Raw genomic sequence first — 19220 nt, 5'->3', positions numbered from 1 at the left:
GAACCTTGGCGCCTTTTCCTCCCTTCCTCTTCTGCTATAAAATGTATAATATCACTAATACCACACCTTTCGTAATCGCACACACTTCATCCACCCCCATCCAGCCTCTTCACCCTCCTCCCCTCAATAACCCTCATAACCCTCCGCCCCTCAACCCTACAAACCTCCGCCTCCCTCTCCCTCCCCCTCTCCTCCCTCTCCCACATCTTCCAAATCCTCCTCCGATCCCTCTCCTCCCTCTCCTCCCTCTCCTCCCTCCTCCTCTTCCTCCGTCTCCCCCTCTCCTCCTCCTCATCCACACCAACACCAACACCAACACTCCCATCGCCCCCTTCCATTTCCCCCCTCAACCTCTCCACCTCCTCCCTCCCCAACCGCCACGGCACATCCAACACCTCCACCAAACACCGCGACCGCTGATCCACGAACCGCATCTCAGCGTTCGTGTCCCGCACAGGGAATACCCGCTCGAGCTGCAGCTGATTCACGCCGCGGAAGGTGGTCACTGTGCCTTTCAGGTGCGCGAGCGTCCCCGGTGTATAGGGGGTTATGTCCAGCGGGAGGGTGGTTGTGGGGGATATGTGTGTGTGCATTCCAGTTGGTGACATGGATGTGAAGGGTGTAGAAATGGCTTTCTGAACCACCACATCGAGCGTCGCACCGCTGCTATCGTCGAGCGTTAGGATCGTGAGCGTGGGTAGATCCGTTCGAGAGGTTATTATTCCTAAAAGGGAGATGTATTGGATGGGATGGTTTTTGTGGAAGTAGGTTTTGGGGTCTGCTTTTCGGTGAGTGGGTTAGATGGATGGATTAGATGTAATGGGAGGGGTTGAAGATAGAGTATTGTATGGTATGGTATTGTGCTATATGTAGCAAGATATGTATTTAAATGATAAAGAGTAGGGAAAAGGGAGTAGGATAGAGGTACCTGGAAACTCCGGCCTTCTTTTCAATCGTAGTACATCCACCGCGGCCATCTTCACCCAGGTGAAGTGGGTTGGGGACGCCTTGAAACAATACGCTGGGTAGAATTCAAGGGCGTCATGGTTGTGTGCTGTCGCCATGCCCGTGGGAGGGGGGGCATTTTCATGGTTGGAATTGGGGTTGGGGTTGGGGTTGGGTCATTGGGGTTGGGATGGGGGGTATAATAGAGAGATTGCGAGGATGAGGAGGAGAGATGGTGGTGTTTGTTGATTTGAGTAATGATGGGGGTGGTGAGGGGAAACCGGCAGTAGCTTTGTTATCTGTCACGTGGGGGATGGGGGTCATGTGGTGATAAGGGGGTATGTATGGGGATGTTCATTTATATTTCCTGTTATTTGCACTTCTTTTATCTTCTTCTTTGGGTTTGGCATTGGTTAGGTGACCTTAGTGGGTTTCTGGTTACTGTTTAACTAGAGAAGTAAGAAATACTAAGTACTAGTTCGGAGAGAGGTTATTGGTAGATATTAGAGCTAGTTGACTACTACTACTACTACTACTACACAGCTGCATCAAGAATTATATATACTATTTATTATATATTATTACTAGAAGTGAGTTTAGAATGGCGCGCTACTCCAGATGAGAAATGATAGAGATCATATATGAACATATTCAGAATAGTATAGATGAAGGATTCCTTCATAGATAGGATGGAGGTATATAGTATTATGTGGCGCAACTTCACATTGCTCCAAGCTGCAAAGATGACCGCTAAGTGGCAGCAGCATGGAAGATGAGTATGAAGAAAACTAAGGGGATGACGAATATATTGCATGAGAGTTAATGTAATGAACTAGATCAGGAATGGAAGAGAGGAAGAGCAGTTAATGTATTGAAGAGTAATTATCACCCTAACTCGTGAATAAAGCCTGACGTGCTAATTAAATCTTGCGACTGCAAGGTATAAATACAAGCACCATCCTACCTTCCTGACCAACTAGATGACTCCTTTGTGTCCATCAGCCTCTCACTGATTCCAAGAATGGCCGCTAACTCGGTGAATTCCTCATCCGCTATGACCAATGCAGGTTGTCCCCAACTTCCTAATGCCCCAGTTCGCATCTTGGCTTCAGGAAAGTGCACCGTCATTCTTACAACAGGCCGTCTTAAATTCTATTGTCCGTGCGAGAAAGGGGAGTTTCGTCTAATTTCGGTCGATCCCGACAAGAAGTGTGAGCGGTGCGAACACACTCTCAATTCTCATGAAGATGCTGTGTCGTCCGCAGTCCCTCAAAGTATTGAGCAAGGTTGGTACCTCTTTCCACCATTCCATGCTGTAGCTTATCATATAGCAGTGATGCCAGGTGAAGACGGAATTGAGACCGAATATTGCTGGATAGGTTCGATCTCATCCCCAAATACATATTCCTTGGCTGACAATGGCGATAGAGGATCTTTCGCATATATCCCTTAGACAGGACACGGTGACTGAGCTAATCAAGCTCATCGATGCCTATCCCGTTATCCTCGTTAGAGGAACTCCTGCCAGCGGCAAAACCACGTTGGCACGATTACTTCAAAGTCGTTTGCAAGTTCAAGGACGCATTGTCCCATTCTTCTACACTTGGAAACAAGACCTTGTTACATTCGACACAGAGCCATGGGTGGCACTTGCTAAGGCGCTCAAACAACGTCTTCCACGCGGTCAGGTCCCAAACCTCATGAACGATGAGATTGTTGTGATTGTGGATGAGGCCCAAGGGTCATACGATGATGATTACCTGTGGAACCATATAATAAAGTTATTGATAGACAAGCCTTGCAGATATAAACTACGCATTTGTCTCTTCTGCTACTTTGGGAGTCCATCAACGGGTGTGGAACCGCCTCAGGGTCTCAACTATTGTCCAGCCACTATACCCGAAAGACAATGCATAACACTCACGCCCCAATCGTGTAGTGATTCACCGAAAATTGGCCTCTTCTATACTGAGTCAGAGTTTGATGACGTTCTTTGCCGAATTCTCCGATACGAATTCCCCGACTTGGTAGTTACCATTGATGAAGAAGCTAAGAAATACCTGTTCTCACTTACGAATGGGCACCCCGGAGGCGTAACGGCGATGATACGGTTCGTTTGTGAGGTATGTTCCACGTTTCGCTTCTATTGGTCTTTATGATCGACTTGGTCTATGTTCGTTGTAACCTGAACGGCTAATCTTGCGGTAGACCTATCGCACCGACACGAAACATGACAGGATGTTTGCGATATCCCAGCAGTATGTTCTCAACATCCTCGACGGTGATGAGGAATCTGCTTTCAACTTCGTGGCGAAATGCGGCGTGTCTCGCTCTTTTCCTAAACTAAAAGACCTTAAAGGTCCAGTTCGCGAAATACTCTGCGAGATTACAGAGAAGGGGCATATAAATTGGGAACAGAGACCAGGGTTGGAGAAATGCTATGAAAGAGGCTGGATCCACAGGATGCATACGGGTCCAGAAGGGAACCCAGACCAGTATGAAATTGCTGTTCTGCCGTCCCGCCTGCATGAGAAGTAAGTATCGTCCTACATATCTGCTGTTGCCTCTACTAAGTAGGACCTTAGATGGCTTCAGTACCTCATTAGCCAAGATAAAAGAGCCTTGCCGTCGCGCTTCACCAACTTGACTCAGCTGTGTATGGAAATTCTACATGAGTTTTCAAAGATGAACCTGAAGCCTTCGACCACTGACAGGAAACTATCCACCGCAGCACAACCTAGACCAGCTGAAACGCAGTACCAAGATGAGTTCTACAGGGCGTTTTGTGAAGTAGCTGGCCGAGGGGTGCCAATTTCCACAGAATGGGCTAGGACGGCATCCGGAAGAGCTGATTTTTACATACCAGAGAAGAAGTGGGCTGTTGAACTGGTGAGAAATCATGATGAAATTGACGATCATGTGAAGCGGTTTCAGGGGGGAGGGCAGTACATTGAATGGCTGCAGAAGAAAGCCGTTGAAGATTGGATTATCATTAATTGCGCTACCAGTGTACCAACTTCAGGTTCGTTTCTTGTTCTGGCATTATATTGCATCTTGCTGACCACTTCATAGATCATGAAGAATGTCGACTTCTCCACGCTGTCTTTTTGAATGACTTTACGGAGTTGCAGATTCTTAATCACAAAAGGCAAGCCTTGAGCGAAGTGGCTTGTCTAACGAATTGATGGCTATGGTTACTTTGCAGACCTTATTTGGTGGTTGAGGGGGGTTACAATGGGGACAAGAGATCCGCGTCAAACTTTATTCTAGCTAGCAGCAGGTTATACTATATCATGCCTGTGGTCTGGTTAGGGAGAGTAGGCGGCACCCAACTTCATTGTCCATGGCCTGTAAAGTCATTCCTAAATTGCAGATTGTATAGACATGGGAAACTAATACTTCGTAAAACAACTGCTGCGTTACCAATGGCCACTTTGCTACCTGCAAGAAGCCGAGAGCACGGCCACAGCACTTCATTCAAATTGGAACCAAATCAATAGTACAACTATTTCCCTAAGCCAACATATATATCTTACATACTCAACCCAAATTCGATTTTATGCCTCAAAACACCCATAAACATAAACATACACATACACACATCACATATAGTACTCCATGTACCATCCATCAAAATCACTCCTCCTTCCTCCTCTCACCCCCAATCACCCAATTATTCAAAATCCCCACCCCAGCATTCAAATACGTCGCCACCCCCAACCAAGCCGCATACGGCGTCATCAACCAAAAAGCCACCCGATCATGCTTCCACCAGATATGCATCAACGCCGCCACATTCCCACTTAGAAGCAGTAGATCTGCCAACGCCCACGCCGGCTTCCGGAACATGAAGAACAGCGGCATCCAGAGGTGGTTCAACGCCAGTTGAGAGATGTATAGTGTTTGGGACTTGACGGTCCAGTCTTGGACTATTGCTGATGATGGTGATGATAGTGAAGGGGGGTATTCGCCGGCTATGGTTCCTGATACTGTTGCGTGGTGGATGGCGAAACCCATCATGCCGTAGAGGACGGTCCAGACGACGGGAAAGGCCCAGGTTGGTGGGTAGAGAGGAGGTTTTTTGAGAGAGTGGTAGGTTTGTTTGGTGCGGCCTTTGCCTGGTTTATTTTCAGTTTTTGTGCTCGAAGAAGTGGAGAGGTATGGGAAGCTCACGGTTGGTATGGTACCCGACTAGAGAACCTGTCGCGATGGGCGTCACGATGGAGACTAGGGGGTGGGCGAACATCGCCTGAGGGAGTGCAGCGGACCAGGGCATGGTTGGTTATTTCTTCAGCTTCAGCTTCGGCTTGGATTGTAGAATAGGTAAAGAGGATCTGGGGTGTGAGTGTGGAGTTGCGATGTATTTATTTGTTCGTCTGGATCGATCGATCGCGGAAGCTGGAAGTGGTCGACGTCATCCGCATCCGACCAAGGAATGTAAGTGAGGCGTGGTAGATATAACCGACTGTCTTCAGTGGGGAGATATAATATTTATATTGGGGGTGAAGACTGCTCCACTGGAAATAGTATTAACTAGGCAATAAGCCAAAGGTTGATCATGAAAGTATCTTGTTGATTTCAGTGCTTGTCAATCACTCGGTTTTCCCCGCATTTGGTGAACCACGGCGTGTGGAGAAGCTTATCACATGCAGGAGATGATATAGGGCATGTCTACATTTGATTGAAAGATGAATGAAGATCTGTGGAGCACTGCTTATGTTAGAAATATGGAGTAGTCTGGCAAAGTAATGAGTCTTGCATGTTAACACCGCAGCGCTTGGCCTTGAAGTGGTTGATAGAGCAGGTATGCAGAGCGACATCTGTGATACGTCCGTGGGCTTATGTAGGTATGCTTTCTAGGAAGCTTGCTGATGCTTTGCTAGTGCAGTATTTACAGCAGAAGTATTTCAGCATTTTGACCCTGTTGCACATTGTTCAAGGATAGTAAGAGCATAAGGGACCCAATGCAAAGCACCATGTACCTGCATTGTCTGGAAAGCTGTGCAAGCTCATGTTATCATGGAGATGGGTACTAACAAGACACCATAGTACTCTGGTCATCAGTGTTAAAATTTCACCGCAGAGTTCTAGTTGGGATAATTCCCTGCACTTGCTGGAAGATGTGCAGCTGAATAGAACCTGTATTAAGCAACTGCAGTAGACAGAGCAAACTAATACACATTGCTATGACAAAGCACATGACTATACCTGTCCAAACAGATAAAATATGAGAAGAGAACAAAGGCTAATATACAATGCTTGATGATGTCGATGTAATGCCTCTAGCTATAAAGTCTCCAGGCGATGCTCTCACCAAATCCCCAACCACTTCTTAACAGGCCGCTTGTTACCCTCCCAATCAACATACACATTCTTATCATCCTCACCCTGCTGCTCCTTCGCCACAGGAGACTGGTCATCCACAGCCACCTCCCCCTTTCCATCAGCACCAGCAGCATCCTTCTCATTAGGCTCCTCCAAACCATGAGCAACCCGATACTGCCGTCTCTTCTCAGCATCATCCACCCGTCTGCGACGCTTCTCCCTCGTCTCGATCGAGTTGTGCTGCACATGCATGCGGAACACCGAAATGGCCTGCCGAACCGTATCAATGGGGTGCGACAGCAGCGCCGACCACGGCGGCAGCAGATGAGCGAACGGCGACGAGTGCTTGAAGTTTGTGGTGAATGTAAAAGTAGCCAGGGAGGTCAGTACACCCTACACAATCACATAGAGTTAGCAAAGCACACCACAAGTACGCTGTTCATATATCATCTTGCGATTGAACAGCTAAACAAGGAGGGATGTCTCACCATCGCAATCCAAATGTGAATCCACCGGTTCGTCAAGAACTTGTGCATGACGGTCCCCTCAGGCGGGAACATGTTCGGGTACTGCCTATGCTTCTGCTCTTCCTTCTCCTTCTCGCTCAGTTTCGGCCCCGGGTAGTTGATGGGACCGCTGTTGACAACCTTCCCATTGCGGGTTTGGACGACCCGGCGCGCGGGGTGGGATGGAGGACGGAACTTGTCGGGCTTGGACAGCACGCGGGGTTTGCTGTCATCGGAGGCGCATCGCTGGGTGGTGCTGCTGGTGATGCGGTAGGTGGTTCGTCGGCTCAAGGCGCGGAGGCTGAGCGGGGAGGGAGCGCCCCGGGGGAGGAGGAATTGGGGGATTGTGACGGGCGGCATTGTGTATAGAGCAAGGTAGGTGGAGGCTGACTGGTGAGGTGCACCGCAGATGAAAGCTGGAGTTGGCTGCTGGGAAATGCCTGACCTGTTGGTGTTGCGGCGCGGGTATTTTTTTCCTGGTCTGCGGAGGATATACGGATCACGTGATGATGATTTCGTTGAGTCTACGCTGTGCTACTGCTGGAGATTGAATAAAGATTACTGTGAAAGATACCAATCACATATATTGTGTATCTGACAAATATATGGCTACTAATGAATTCTTGCTATGTGCATGTGCATGTGCTTGCAATAAACCAAGTATGCGGTTCCTGGTGCCTGTTGAGGCTGTTGTTCCCTCTGCCTCAGGCCACCTCGGGATTGTCCCCGGCGGAGCGGAACAACACGAATTCCCATGACAAGTCGGCCAAACTCGGAGGACAAATGATGGCGCGCGAATTTCCAACACCAGGGCTTTGCGGGACCAGAAACAGTTCAATTGCGGTGGCCCAACTCCGTATCTTCTCCGGGTCTTCTCCGTAGTTACCGCCCTATAATTGTGTGTGTTACGTAGGGAACTGGGCCACCATGACGGAGGCACAATTCTGGCAAGTATGAACAGAGGATGAGATCATTCGGAAGCGCTACGTCAGTCGCCGGCAGAAAAGCCGCTATATGCTCGGAAGGGATTCAGCGAGTATCATCTCCTATTGTAGAGTAGTGTAGGGACTCCCAAAAAAAAAGCATGGAGTCTCAAGCCTGGCATGCACAGGGGTCAATTGACCAGAACTCGGTCAGATCGATCTGGGTAAATGGAGACAATTCTTGGAAAACATGGAGCATGGCTCAAAAAAGACACCGGCATCTTGTCCCGGAAGCGCCCGTTGTGCTGAATCATCTCATCCCTGATTGGCCGCAATCCGGATCACGGGAGGCGTTGGGGGCAAAGGCTGGCCGCTCTTGTACAAATTGATCGCAAGTTTTTCTTCCCTCGTCCGATTTCTCTCCTCCATCGCTTCTATTTTCCCCAGGATATCCTCCGCAAGACCAATTCCTCTGTATAATACTTTTACACCTTTTAATACCCTTTAAATCCCTTCACACACATTCAAAATGGGCAAGGACGCTTCTTTCGCTCCCGGTAAGCTGACGCAGTTTTCCTTGTTTTGGCCGCTCCTTGTCTTCGGAGGCTCTTCATTCACTGGTGCTTTCAAACACTGCATTCACCCAATGCCGTGATGGTTTCCCGCTTTATGATGGCTGTTGCTGGCGCTCGAAACTTCTGCCTGCTGTGACTCGATTCATCGCGTTTGCTGTCGCGTTTGCTCTACATTTTCGCAAACCGCACGCTTTTACTCTTTAAACAACGCTGCGTCGGAAGACAAAAGTCGACTTCACAATCACAGCATAAGTCGAGCGTCACATTTGTCATCATGAGCTGGGATGCCTGTGTTCTACCTTGCTGGATCCAACGTCGCGAGGAAATGGCAGAAAGGGAAAAGAGAGAGGCCGAGGCGGCAGACAAAGCCAAACAACAGCTCGCTAACATCGACTTCGATTCAGGTGACTCCGCCAAGGGTGCCAAGCTCTTCCAGGTGAGTTGTGATCGCTCTGCGTCGCAAGTCGACATTTGCTCGGACAGAACAGTATACTAACGTCGCATCCAGACTCGTTGCGCTCAGTGCCACACCGTTGAGGCTGGTGGTCCCCACAAGGTCGGCCCCAACTTGAACGGTCTCTTCGGCCGTAAGACCGGTCAGGCCGAGGGCTACGCCTACACCGACGCCAACAAGCAGGCTGGTGTCACCTGGGATGAGAACTCTCTGGTATGCTCCGCTCACCAAATCGCATATTGTATAGAAGAATTGTGGCTAATGCTGTCTGCAGTTCTCCTACCTCGAGAACCCCAAGAAGTTCATCCCCGGTACCAAGATGGCCTTCGGTGGTCTCAAGAAGGGCAAGGAGAGGAACGACCTCATCACGTATGTGCTATCCCGAACGATCCAAAATGGCGTATTGCAGAGCGCTGACAATTGTACCTTTACAGTTACCTCAAGGAGAGCACCGCTTAAATCACCTCACCGTCATGAACCTTTCTAGAACCCGCCTGCCGAACATTGTCCGCTTATCCGCGCTGGAAACAGGCGGTGAGTCGGCAACCCGACAGTCAGGGACTGTAACATTACCACGCCCTTGTTTACCCGCGATAGACCTTTGGCGTTGCTGCGTTGGAACGATACAGATACAATAGAGTCCTGTTTCCTTCCGCGAGCGCTGTCTACATATTCCCTTCTTGTTCTCTTTTTTTAACCCTCCGTCTCCTATGTGTCCTCTACGAATGTGTTACCTTCCAGCTCTTGTGTGTATCATGGTTTTAAAAACAATTTGGTTGCTTGAGACCATAATGAATTGAAGAGATCTCCTCTCACATGACAACAAACAAAACAATATGCTTTTTTCCTACACAGTATTGCTTAAGTGATTGTTTAGACTACCTAACCAGGCCGCTTCCCTTTTCTGCCTGACGGACCGATGGCCGTGCGCTGGACCCCCGTCCCGAGTTTCAGATGTATCACGTGCAGCCCATGCTGGCCGGGGATTCGTCCTGCGCGACTCCGCGACCACGTATGTGCTGCAGAGAGGAGGGGACGGAGAAGGGGGACCCCTCGGGGGTGGGAAGTGAGTAACTCTACTACTAGTATCTACCTACGAGTCAGCGAGGAAAACAACGGTGGCCAAACTGCACCGGCAATCTGGCGGATGATCCTTGCAGGGCCGTGGAGGGCAGCTCAGGATGGTCATTGGGCCCGGCCGTTGGGCCAGTTGTCAGCCAGCCATTGATAGGTAGGTTCATGGTCCCGAGAAGGTACCGTTCCTCTAGTAAAATGACCTTAGAGCCAACCAGGTAGCTGCTCGATCGGAGGGTAAATACTACGTACCGTCCTGAAGGAGGGGGGCAGAGAGGAGGGGAAGGAAAGAGAAGAAATCAGTGTATCTTCCAAACCTTGGGGGAACTTGAACTTGAACTGAAGTGAACTTCTATCGGGCTTGATTGCGAACTACGGAAACGACCGGTACGGTGATAGGTAGGTTCGAGGAACCTTTTCGTTGGGTGGTCATGTGGTCGTGACTTAGGACGGATGGATGGATGGATGCGAGTCACGCCGATATGATGGTTGTCGAATGGTAGGTTATCTTGGTGGGCTTATAGTTTATCTAGCGGGGTGGGAAAAGAAATGCAGATAACTATCGATAAAAAGGTGCAGGAAACTGCAGTATGTCTGTCTGTTAGACTACGTGAGAGTTGTGAGGAATTTGTTCCGGATAAGAGACATGTCTCAATAATTCTGTGGAGTAGATAGTGGCCGGGGGTTAAGTCGATCTGGTGGGATGCGATGCGATGCGATCCAACGCGAAGTATAGTACTTTGTACGTAGGCAGTCACCCAGGTTGCTTGGTGAAGGAAAATGGATCGGTCTGTCGGTCAGGTCCTAGTCTGTCTGATGAAACGCAGTCACTGTGGAGTTCAGTTTGAACCCTGCGAAATCGAAAAAAGTACAAGGTAGAATGTAGTCTAGTTCGGTCAGTAGTAGAGTAACTAAGTGTTTATGCGCGAGTGAGCCTAAGCATCAGCATCGGTGATTCTGGAGGGGAGCCGATGGGCCCGATAAAGATAGATGGATACCACCAGGAGGCTTTTTCTTTTCTTTTTCTTCCCTCCACCAGATGGAATGTTCCTAATTTTCCACAGGAACGAGATCCATGAACCAAGGCACGTTCCCTTGTTTTACGAGGACAATTCTTTTGAAGAAATATAGGAATGTTGCGACGGGAGGTTAAAGAGTAAAAAAGGACATTGTCGACTGGGAGCGACCGGGAGAGAGGAAAGTCTAGACAGAGAGGACAGACAGACTGGAGGCTACGATGGGCCTGTAGGGATGAGCATCCCATGATCCCACCTGACCCGTGGCGCAGCGATTCTGATTGGACCAGCCACCTAGCGGGGCCCCTCCATGGGTCGCTCTTTCCTTTTGATTGAAATAAAAACCCCAGCCGTGGAAGGCATGCGAGGGGCGGGCCGGTATTATCCTGTACCTTCTTGTACTTCCTGTACCTGAAGACTCCCATCTATTACCATCTATCTCCCATCAAATACATCAATCCATTCCTATATAAACTACCACCCGTATTATCATTATTGTCTCATCCCTACTATCTAAACTAACGGCGCAAAACAGCTGCTCCAATAAATCTCCTTCCCCCCTTCGAGGTGACCCCTCGTGTGGGTGTGTGTCCTCTGCAAGCGCCTCTTGTAACCCGTCGTGACTTGTCGCATTCCCGTTAGTCCGCTGGTCATTTCATGACATACAGACAGACCAGGCAGACAGACAGACAGAAGAGTGCAAGCAAGAAAGAAAACTGGTTTAGCCAAACAGATCATCTCTTCTCGTCTGCATTCTGACTGATTCGACGGACTGGACCATCTTTCGTCTTGCTCTATCTACCTCCCCACTTCTCCCCCAGTTCTGTTTCGTCGGGCCGGCCTGATCGCTCGCCGTTGCTGGCCATTCCTCAGGCACTCAGGCTTTCCCCCCCCCCGGGTTCTCGTCCCGCGTATCTTCTACTACTACTACTACTACATTGCTACCCTCCCACCCATCATTCAACCTTCCCATGTCTTGCTCTCCCTCCTCCCTGCTCTCTCTTGGATTCACTCGCAGGGACATCTATAACCATATCCGCTGTAATCTTGACCCCTTTTTCTACCCTTCACCCCTGTCATCATCCATTCCTTCCCCTTCTCTCCCTTGGCGCATAGCTTCTATTCTCCCTTCCTTAACCGGATCTTAGCGCGCCCGCAACTAACCCTCGTTCTTCTATCACCTTGATAGCACCCACCCTCTGAAGTTATTGTCTATTGCTGCGCAAGTCGTTCACGACGTCGCAGCGATCAAAAGTGGCCTTGACTTCTTTGGTGTTGCAGTGCGCAACGCCGTCTATCATGCTAGACGAGCTGGAAAGCGCCTTCGACGAACATCCTTCATTGGATGCGTCGCTCGAGGACTTCGAGAGCAATAGTAACGCTCGTCAATCCCCCGTTTTCGGTTTGCCTTCCCAGCATTCGGGCTTTCGCTCTGAGGAATCGGATGGGGAGGATGACGACCTCACGCCTAACGGAGATCGCTGGTCGCCTCCGGGCTTACGCAGGTATGACTATGTACAAGGAAGTGGTTGGTATCGCCATCAGCCCTACGTGCGCAATCCCGATTACGACCGTTTCTGCCTCAAGCCCTCGGTCGGACTGAGCCCGTCGCAATCGCGCGAGCCTAGTCCGCAGTATGAGGATGCGCTGGAGGCGCCGACCGCAGGGAAACGCAGCCAGTCCGCAGAGACAGCTGACATCACCATAGCCGCCAATGTCCCCCTGCCAGCCGACGCAGAGACCCCAGAGAAAGGTCGCTCGCCGAGCCCGGGACCCAAAGGTGCAAGAGCTAGCCCGGATGGCGAGGGTCTGGACTTTGGGTCGGGGAATAACCTCAGCAATTGTAGGCTTCACCTTGGTTTGCTACCCTTTGCAGCTTCCTGGCCGGAATGAACTAATTCATGACGCCTCAAAGATATCCGGTTCGCTGTGCGCGCGGAAGTTCAGCACCGTGAGCCCTTTGTCGCATTCTTTAGTTACTTGCGGTCCAAACTCGATAAGATCACTAGCTCCAAATCCAACGCAATTCTTTCTGTAATCGTTGCTTTCATATCGATCGCGTTCATGCGCGCCTTATTCCTACCCAGCGTTCCCGAAGCGATACCCGATCTGGTCAAGCTGTCAGGGTTTGCGCGCTCGTTCGAGCCCCTCATCTATTATTCGGAGAATGGCGCGCATCAAATAACCGCCTTGCAGGAGACTGGGGTGGCTGTCTGGGACCTCGGAGAATCGGTGCGCGGGACCAATATGACCAGCGCGCCGATCATTGTCCGCCAACTGGACGAACTCTCCGAGTCGCTGAAGTCGCTCTCTCTGGAGCTGGCGCGCTTCTTCTCCGATGTTGAGGGGGACATTGACTCCATCCTGCTCGCCATGGACTGGGCCAAGCGTGAACTAGAGGCCTTATCGTCGCAACCGCCCAGTACGTTACCGTCGGTCGTCTTCGATAACCTCCACGGGATCTTTGCGCGACTGGGGGCGTTGGAGCGACTTAGCGCCGCGAGTGGGGAAGGGTCCAGCACTGAACTGACCAGCACCCCAACCACCTTTGGCAACTTCGTCACCGCGGTCTTCGGCCAAACCTCTGCCCAGCGTACCCGCACAACCCTCACTCGGACCTTTACCGAAATGCTCTCCGTACTAGAAGAGGCGATCAACAACGAGCTGACGCACTCAACGGCGCTGTTCGCGCTCTTTGAAGCGATCGACCGCCAATTTCTGAATCTTCAACGGACTGTAGTCCGCGAGTCGGATGTACAAGAACGCGAAGAGGGCGAGATGCTGGAGTCGCTGTGGACTAGGCTTATGGGAGCCAATGCTGCTGCGATTCGCAAATACGAAAAGAACAAGCGGCTGCTCGCCAATGTCCGTAGTCGCACTGTCACTAACAAGCACCTATTGGTGGACCACCGCGGCCGTCTACTAACCCTCAAGGTCAATCTGGAAACCCTGCGGCGCAAACTTGTCAGTCCGCTAGTTCGACGCAACGACTCGATGAGCTTCACGGGCATCGAGTCCAGTAGTCGTAGCAACGGTCGCATGCTGGGCCATGTTGAGGCTGTGATTGACGGACAAATCCGAGGACTCGAAGGCAGCTATGATTACCTCAAATCTGTGCGAGACAAACAGAAAGCCAAGACTCTGGAGTTTTACTACGGGTTCGGGCGGCGCTTGCCGCAGAACCCAGTATTAGCCGACGGGTCGGACGATCTGGGGACGGACGCGATTGACGGGGTGTGATGCAACAGAGTCGAGAGATCTTGCATGCATAGGCAGGCGTTCCTTGTCTTTCTGCTCCTTCTTTTGTCTCTGTACCTGCATCACGTGGACATGGCGTTGTCGATCTGATCCATTCGGAAACATTTGGTCTTGTGTGCTGTGCACATGGTGGGCGTTCATCTACAGGTCCCCTTTCTTCGGTTACTTACATCTCACTTCTCTCTCCTCGCATCGCTCTGGCTAGCTGGCGTACACTGGCGTCCATTGCGCTACAGATTTCCATTGGTTCTGGCCAGCCCTATCTTCTGTCTTCTCTCAGCTCACCTCATCTCCACCTTCATCTCCCTCTACCTCAGTGACACGATTTGTAGGGCTTTTTCATGTTGTTTGGCATCATGTCCAAAAGCGGGAAGGGAAAATCATAGACAAGATTTGATTTGATTCATTGCAATCTACCTGCTGCAACCTCGCATCTCGTGACATGTCTTGTCTTTTGTTCCCCTCCATTTGCTGCCATCCATACACCCATTCCTTGTTTCTCATCTCTTCTCCCCTCTCATCCCCTCGAAGGTAATAGGCTGGCCGGCCGGCTGGTGTGGTTGCCTGCTTACTTGCTTCATCATCATCATCATCTACTGTGGCGCACGTGGTCCTCGGTTTTCTCGCTTGGTTTCCCTCAATTCGGATTTCTCCTGTCAATACTTGGTGGACGGAGTGTGCTCGGTTATGGGTACATGGTTGGTCGGCTGGTTATGGTATCTTTGATCGGTAGTACATGGTGTTGTAGTGTGGTTGCCTGTTATCTATCTATCTTCTATCATCCTATCTACCTGTCTTTTCTTTGGATCTACTTTACTCCTTTTCCTACTACCTACTACTTTTTGTGTATCGATGGGATCTTATCCATCGTATCATCATAGTATATATACGCGCTTACTACTGGCTGTCCCTCATCATAACTAGCATATAGATTCATGCAGCTTCGTCTGTAGGTATCAATGTGATTTTAGTATGTAGTGATAATCTTGCTAGTATTGAGGTAACCATGTATCCCGATTTTTAGCAACAGCCATTGGGTACGTTGTAAATAGCGAAATAGTAGTAATAATAACCATAATAACGGAGGAAAGGAATTCTAATATCACAGGAGTAGCCAAGGTTTTGACTAGGCAGGCATAAGGCAAAGCGCAGCATAGCATAGCATAGCGTAGCGTTGCACAGAACAGTGGATACTGAATGTAGTGCAGCGGGTAGTTTGAAACCCAGATAAGAAAAAAGAAGCAAAGATGGGAAGTAAGAAATAAGTATGTGTTAATATAATATGTGAATTGAATCAAGCAAAGCAAGCAAGCAAGTAAGTAGGTAATTCCTCGCGCCCGGCCGCAAATCAAGTAGAAATGTGAAACTCCCGCCGAACTCCATCCGGATGCTAACTGATAGATCGATCGAAGTATGGTCTTGGTAGCAAGTAGTTATGGTAAGTATGTTTTTGTTAGGTGACTTCATGTGAGTCTGCATGATAGATTGTGGGTGGCATAGTCGCTGTCACTGCTACGGTCATGGTCACGTTCGTCACTGGTATGGTGAGCATGAGCCTGAGCCTGAGCAGGTGACTTGACTCGGTTTGAGTTTTTGTATTTCCCCAGTTTCTTCATGGTGGTTTTTGGAATGGGTGAATAAGGTAGAAGCGTACTTCTTCCCTCATTGTGTGATGAAAGGTATGATTCCACCTTAGAATCCATATCCACCCCCATACGGCGTGACTCCATACGGCGTCGTAGCACTAGGACCCCATGCACTAGCACCACCACCGTTCGCATACGCCGTGAAGCCACCATCCATACCCTCGGGGGGCTCGTAGGCATCCGGACTGCGCACACCCATCATATCCTCGTCGTCGCCGCCCATGACGCCATTGCGGTCTGCGCCTTCGGTGCCTGATAACGAGGAGATCACGGAGGCGAGTTTCCGTTGCAACACTGTGATTCCTTGCTGGATGATCATGTCCGGCTCTAGGGTGCCGATGCTCTCTACGTCAATGTAGAAGCTGTTGGGCTGGGCGTCGTAGTCGAATGGTTGGTCTGGGGGAACGGGCTGTTCCCATCCTGCGTTGGCAGAGACGGGCCTGTATTGATGTCACTGTTAGCATTTGATCTTCGCTTGCTCATGTAAAACACCATCCTCTGCAGTAGGTGATGCAGAAAGGTGCTGGAGAACAAAGTCTGAAGATGAAGGTTGGGATAAAACATACCATTCCTTCGCCGCATCCTCCTCATACCAGTAATCCACATGTCTCAAATTGTTATGCGGATCGTATTCAAACCCAATCGCCGATGTAGGCATCCACTTCGCATGTTCCTTCGCAATGCCCTTCTTCGCAATACACGTCATCTTCAACTCCTGGCCGCGTCTCAATTTACAGATCAAGGGTCCGTTTCCCTCAGGATCCAAAATCACCGGGTTTCCCACCCACTCGTTCGCCCGTTCTCCTGACACCACGAGATCGCGCGCATACACCCGCATGATATCGTCGCCTGTGCACCGCGCATGCAGCGACAGGGTTACAGAGCAGCGCGCGCAGTGGTCCTCGCATTCGCAGTCGCGCGTGTACTCGACGTCTTGGTCGCAGTTTTTGCTGATCAGGGGAATAAGGCCTAGACGGTGGGCGAGAAATTCGTCGGGCAGTACGGAGGTGTTCTTTTCCACTTCAACAAGATCGATGGCCATCGTGGGGATTTCGGCGAGCATTACTCGGCGGAGGGAGTTGGCGAAGGCGAGGTCGACGGAGGTGAGTTTGAAGTCAACGCGGGTGGGTTCAGCCTGGAGAATTTATGAGTGTTAGTAGAGATGGTTGGACAGGTTGGATGGGGTGCGTGTAACGTATGGGCTGGTGTTGGTATAGATGGTGGATAGGTGGATTGGTAAGAGGTGAACTCACTTCGCGGACGGTGACTTGGGGCCCGGTGGGCTCAATATCCATCTCGTAGTCCATGGTGGGTGCGGTTAGTAGCGCAGAGGCGCTACCTATCGAGTGGAGGGATGGTTGTGGTGGTGAAAGATGGAGCAGCGAGGAGAGGACTGATGCTGGAGGGAATGATGAATGGCGAAGGAGCTGAGGTCAAGTTCGTCGCCGACCTGCAGCCCGCGCTTTGCCTGTTTGGGTAATGCGTCTGCTGCGGCGTTTGCCGCAGATCAAAATTCTGAGGTCAGTTCAAACTTCAAAGACTAAAGAGCAACATTGTATATTAAATTTAGTGTTAATTATATATGGGCTTAACTGTCTTCAGGTCTACAGGTCTACGATCTCTACAGGCTTACTTTAAGTTACACACTGAGCAGACAGCCAGCCCCTATGGTCTTCTGTTGCCTCGCAAAATGAGGAGTATGCTTGCTTTCTTCCTTTGCAGGTCAGATTCCTAGCTTGCATGAGCAAAAGGCAGTTCATCCCCAGCACCAACGGAGGCACCTGTCGACAGCTCTCGAGCCAGAATAGCTGGCGGGCCATAGTCAACCAGCAAGTCGTCGCAAGGGTATATCAAGTCGAAGAAGTATAAAAAAAGAAGAAAAGAAATGACCCTCTCCAAAAGCAGATGCCCGCTCCAACCGTAGGATGCGATCCCAAAGCATGTCATGCTGACCCCATCAACTTTTGCTCCATCCGTCGGCTGTACCGCCGCCAGACCGTACTCCTCTAACATTCTATGCTGACGCTCCGTCATGGATTCTATAGTGGTAAGTGCGCCTCACGCGCGAAAGCCGTCGGGCTGCCCAAATAGCCCGAAGAAGAGAATTAAAACCAAAAGCAGTATAGCCAACCAGAGGCAGAAACCCAGGCAAATGAATCGAAGCAAGAAGGTAAAATCGAGAGTAGCTTTTCTTTTCGGTTTCAAGATTCATGTCAAGTCGTCATGGAGCTCTAGCCCACAGGCAAGTCTCCATCATTTCAACTTCCCCCGCCCTCTAGAACGAGGGAAGAGAAATGATACGCCATCGCTACCTCCGCAGGGAGCTGCGATTCAGCGCTTCCAGAAGCTCGGGACGACTGGCAAGCGACTCAGCCGCTTGCGCATAGGTGACCCATTGACGCTTCCGCTTGTGCATTTCGGGCCACTGGTCCTCTTCCCGGTCCACTGTGACCTCGAAGAACTGGTATGATGCTTTCGGTGCCGTGGACGTCAATAACGTCGATGGCCGCATGTCCGGGATCAATCCCAGGTCTTTGTGCACCGTACATATTATTCCACCCTCTTCCCAGGCTTCTCTACAGGCGGCTTGTTGGGCGCTTACTTCATCGGTCTCCCAACCGCCTTTAGGAAGCACCCAACCGCCTCGCCCCGCGGACTGGATCATGAGCACCTTCGTCTTGTCCGCGGACAATGGAACCACACCGGCCACGAGTCGTTCACCTTTCGGTCCGTACCCTATACACAACGCGAGTTAGCCACGTTGCGCGACAAATAGTATTGCGTCATATTGAGAGTTGCAGTACGTGCAGAAACCGGCGAAAACGGTATTGTAGAGTGAGTTCAGATGGCCAGAAGCCCGGGAATGTTACTCACGTTGGTTTTTGCGTCCCACACGGGACTCCATTGAGCGAGGATGATCCGCCATTTTGAACATTGGAAATCAATATAACGAAAAAAAAGAATAAAGAATAAAAGAATAAGAAAACACCAGAGAAAAGTCTATAACGCGGTCTATATAGCAAGAATTCAAAAACCAGTGCGACACAGCCAAGCTGTGCTTCACGCGACACAGGTATGAAAGGAATGGAGAGAATCAAGGTTGAGGGAAAAGGTCAATGACACCGAATTCAAGACAAGATCGGTGTGACGACACTGTCGGTGCTAAAGGAGGCGTGAAATGTCCAACGACGGAAATTTGAGACAAGAAGAAGGCCCGGCCTTGTGGATGAGGAGCTGGCCGGTGAACCGTGAGTTCCTGTCTTGTTCCCGAAGCGAAAATGGGCCAGGCGGTCGAAGTAGGCCAGGAAATTTTTGGGGGAGGGTAAAAAAAAGATTTAAGACTGGAGGGAAGTTTCAGGAACTAGGTATCCCCGTTCACTCCCGCGGCGGACGGGAACCTGGAAGGAGAGGTGTGAAGGTAAAAGAACATCATAATCGGAGGGATACCAGGAAAAATAAGGGAACGGATAGGGAGGAAGAGAGGGACGGAGGGAGGGG

The 19220-nt window shown here is 50.3% G+C and overlaps 8 protein-coding genes across 8 annotated transcripts; 3 read left to right on the top strand and 5 right to left on the bottom strand.

Annotated features, from left to right (window-relative positions):
* Positions 1-375: 375 nt before the first annotated feature.
* Positions 376-1177, bottom strand: BO79DRAFT_165176 (OB-fold domain-containing protein; the record flags this gene model as incomplete). The annotated part of the gene is made up of 2 exons (XM_025679242.1): positions 929-1177; positions 376-778 (listed from the first exon to the last, which is right to left on the bottom strand). Coding segments are annotated over exons 1-2 (537 nt in total), but the record flags the coding sequence as incomplete, so codon positions are not given.
* Positions 1178-2606: 1429 nt separating this feature from the next.
* BO79DRAFT_272172 (uncharacterized protein) lies at positions 2607-4123 on the top strand. The gene is made up of 3 exons (XM_025687417.1): positions 2607-3068; positions 3154-3479; positions 3531-4123. The coding sequence occupies exons 1-3, from the start codon at positions 2646-2648 to the stop codon at positions 4015-4017; spliced, it is 1236 nt and encodes a 411-aa protein (XP_025543752.1). The 5' UTR covers positions 2607-2645; the 3' UTR covers positions 4018-4123.
* Positions 4124-4408: 285 nt separating this feature from the next.
* BO79DRAFT_186929 (TspO/MBR family protein) lies at positions 4409-5270 on the bottom strand. The gene is made up of 2 exons (XM_025680506.1): positions 5119-5270; positions 4409-5063 (listed from the first exon to the last, which is right to left on the bottom strand). The coding sequence occupies exons 1-2, from the start codon at positions 5219-5221 to the stop codon at positions 4582-4584; spliced, it is 585 nt and encodes a 194-aa protein (XP_025543751.1). The 5' UTR covers positions 5222-5270; the 3' UTR covers positions 4409-4581.
* Positions 5271-6190: 920 nt separating this feature from the next.
* BO79DRAFT_186928 (uncharacterized protein) lies at positions 6191-7316 on the bottom strand. The gene is made up of 2 exons (XM_025680505.1): positions 6759-7316; positions 6191-6663 (listed from the first exon to the last, which is right to left on the bottom strand). Exons 1-2 carry the CDS (start codon positions 7134-7136, stop codon positions 6256-6258), a joined length of 786 nt encoding a protein of 261 aa, XP_025543750.1. The 5' UTR covers positions 7137-7316; the 3' UTR covers positions 6191-6255.
* Positions 7317-8119: 803 nt separating this feature from the next.
* Positions 8120-9513, top strand: BO79DRAFT_206759 (c-type cytochrome). Its single transcript, XM_025682039.1, has 5 exons — positions 8120-8256; positions 8679-8710; positions 8783-8941; positions 9003-9097; positions 9163-9513. Exons 1-5 carry the CDS (start codon positions 8229-8231, stop codon positions 9185-9187), a joined length of 339 nt encoding a protein of 112 aa, XP_025543749.1. The 5' UTR covers positions 8120-8228; the 3' UTR covers positions 9188-9513.
* A 2324-nt stretch (positions 9514-11837) lies between these two features.
* On the top strand, positions 11838-14415 carry BO79DRAFT_41550 (uncharacterized protein). The gene is made up of 2 exons (XM_025689223.1): positions 11838-12661; positions 12734-14415. Exons 1-2 carry the CDS (start codon positions 12118-12120, stop codon positions 14056-14058), a joined length of 1869 nt encoding a protein of 622 aa, XP_025543748.1. The 5' UTR covers positions 11838-12117; the 3' UTR covers positions 14059-14415.
* Positions 14416-15661: 1246 nt separating this feature from the next.
* Positions 15662-17109, bottom strand: BO79DRAFT_41545 (DNA-directed RNA polymerase II core subunit RPB3). The gene is made up of 3 exons (XM_025689222.1): positions 16976-17109; positions 16289-16857; positions 15662-16162 (listed from the first exon to the last, which is right to left on the bottom strand). The coding sequence occupies exons 1-3, from the start codon at positions 17027-17029 to the stop codon at positions 15769-15771; spliced, it is 1017 nt and encodes a 338-aa protein (XP_025543747.1). The 5' UTR covers positions 17030-17109; the 3' UTR covers positions 15662-15768.
* Positions 17110-17893: 784 nt separating this feature from the next.
* BO79DRAFT_41538 (NUDIX hydrolase) lies at positions 17894-18778 on the bottom strand. The gene is made up of 2 exons (XM_025689221.1): positions 18597-18778; positions 17894-18458 (listed from the first exon to the last, which is right to left on the bottom strand). The coding sequence occupies exons 1-2, from the start codon at positions 18655-18657 to the stop codon at positions 18031-18033; spliced, it is 489 nt and encodes a 162-aa protein (XP_025543746.1). The 5' UTR covers positions 18658-18778; the 3' UTR covers positions 17894-18030.
* Positions 18779-19220: the final 442 nt, after the last annotated feature.

The sequence above is a fragment of the Aspergillus costaricaensis genome (genome assembly GCF_003184835.1).
Source record: "Aspergillus costaricaensis CBS 115574 unplaced genomic scaffold BO79scaffold_3, whole genome shotgun sequence".
Lineage (NCBI taxonomy): Eukaryota > Fungi > Ascomycota > Eurotiomycetes > Eurotiales > Aspergillaceae > Aspergillus > Aspergillus costaricensis.
Note: the sequence above shows the minus strand (reverse complement) of the source record. Positions and strands in the feature narration are given on the sequence as shown.

Excerpts from the sequence above, each read along its gene's own strand:
- BO79DRAFT_206759 (XM_025682039.1), top strand. The coding sequence starts at position 8,229 with ATGGGCAAGGACGCTTCTTTCGCTCCCG. Across the intron at positions 8,257-8,678 it reads GGACGCTTCTTTCGCTCCCG|GTGACTCCGCCAAGGGTGCC; the intron begins GTAAGCTGACGC and ends ACTTCGATTCAG. Across the intron at positions 8,711-8,782 it reads AGGGTGCCAAGCTCTTCCAG|ACTCGTTGCGCTCAGTGCCA; the intron begins GTGAGTTGTGAT and ends CGTCGCATCCAG.
- BO79DRAFT_186928 (XM_025680505.1), bottom strand. The coding sequence starts at position 7,136 with ATGCCGCCCGTCACAATCCCCCAATTCCTCCTCCCCCGGGGCGCTCCC. Across the intron at positions 6,664-6,758 it reads TTCACATTTGGATTGCGATG|GGTGTACTGACCTCCCTGGC; the intron begins GTGAGACATCCC and ends GTGATTGTGTAG.
- BO79DRAFT_41550 (XM_025689223.1), top strand. The coding sequence starts at position 12,118 with ATGCTAGACGAGCTGGAAAGCGCCTTCGACGAACATCCTTCATTGGAT. Across the intron at positions 12,662-12,733 it reads GGGGAATAACCTCAGCAATT|ATATCCGGTTCGCTGTGCGC; the intron begins GTAGGCTTCACC and ends GACGCCTCAAAG.
- BO79DRAFT_186929 (XM_025680506.1), bottom strand. The coding sequence starts at position 5,221 with ATGCCCTGGTCCGCTGCACTCCCTCAGGCGATGTTCGCCCACCCCCTA. Across the intron at positions 5,064-5,118 it reads AGTCGGGTACCATACCAACC|GCAAAGGCCGCACCAAACAA; the intron begins GTGAGCTTCCCA and ends AAAATAAACCAG.
- BO79DRAFT_41538 (XM_025689221.1), bottom strand. The coding sequence starts at position 18,657 with ATGTTCAAAATGGCGGATCATCCTCGCTCAATGGAGTCCCGTGTGGGA. Across the intron at positions 18,459-18,596 it reads TGTGGGACGCAAAAACCAAC|GGTACGGACCGAAAGGTGAA; the intron begins GTGAGTAACATT and ends CGTTGTGTATAG.
- BO79DRAFT_272172 (XM_025687417.1), top strand. The coding sequence starts at position 2,646 with ATGAACGATGAGATTGTTGTGATTGTGGATGAGGCCCAAGGGTCATAC. Across the intron at positions 3,069-3,153 it reads TGATACGGTTCGTTTGTGAG|ACCTATCGCACCGACACGAA; the intron begins GTATGTTCCACG and ends ATCTTGCGGTAG. Across the intron at positions 3,480-3,530 it reads CCGTCCCGCCTGCATGAGAA|ATGGCTTCAGTACCTCATTA; the intron begins GTAAGTATCGTC and ends GTAGGACCTTAG.
- BO79DRAFT_41545 (XM_025689222.1), bottom strand. The coding sequence starts at position 17,029 with ATGGACTACGAGATGGATATTGAGCCCACCGGGCCCCAAGTCACCGTC. Across the intron at positions 16,858-16,975 it reads CCCAAGTCACCGTCCGCGAA|GCTGAACCCACCCGCGTTGA; the intron begins GTGAGTTCACCT and ends TAAATTCTCCAG. Across the intron at positions 16,163-16,288 it reads GAGGATGCGGCGAAGGAATG|GCCCGTCTCTGCCAACGCAG; the intron begins GTATGTTTTATC and ends ACATCAATACAG.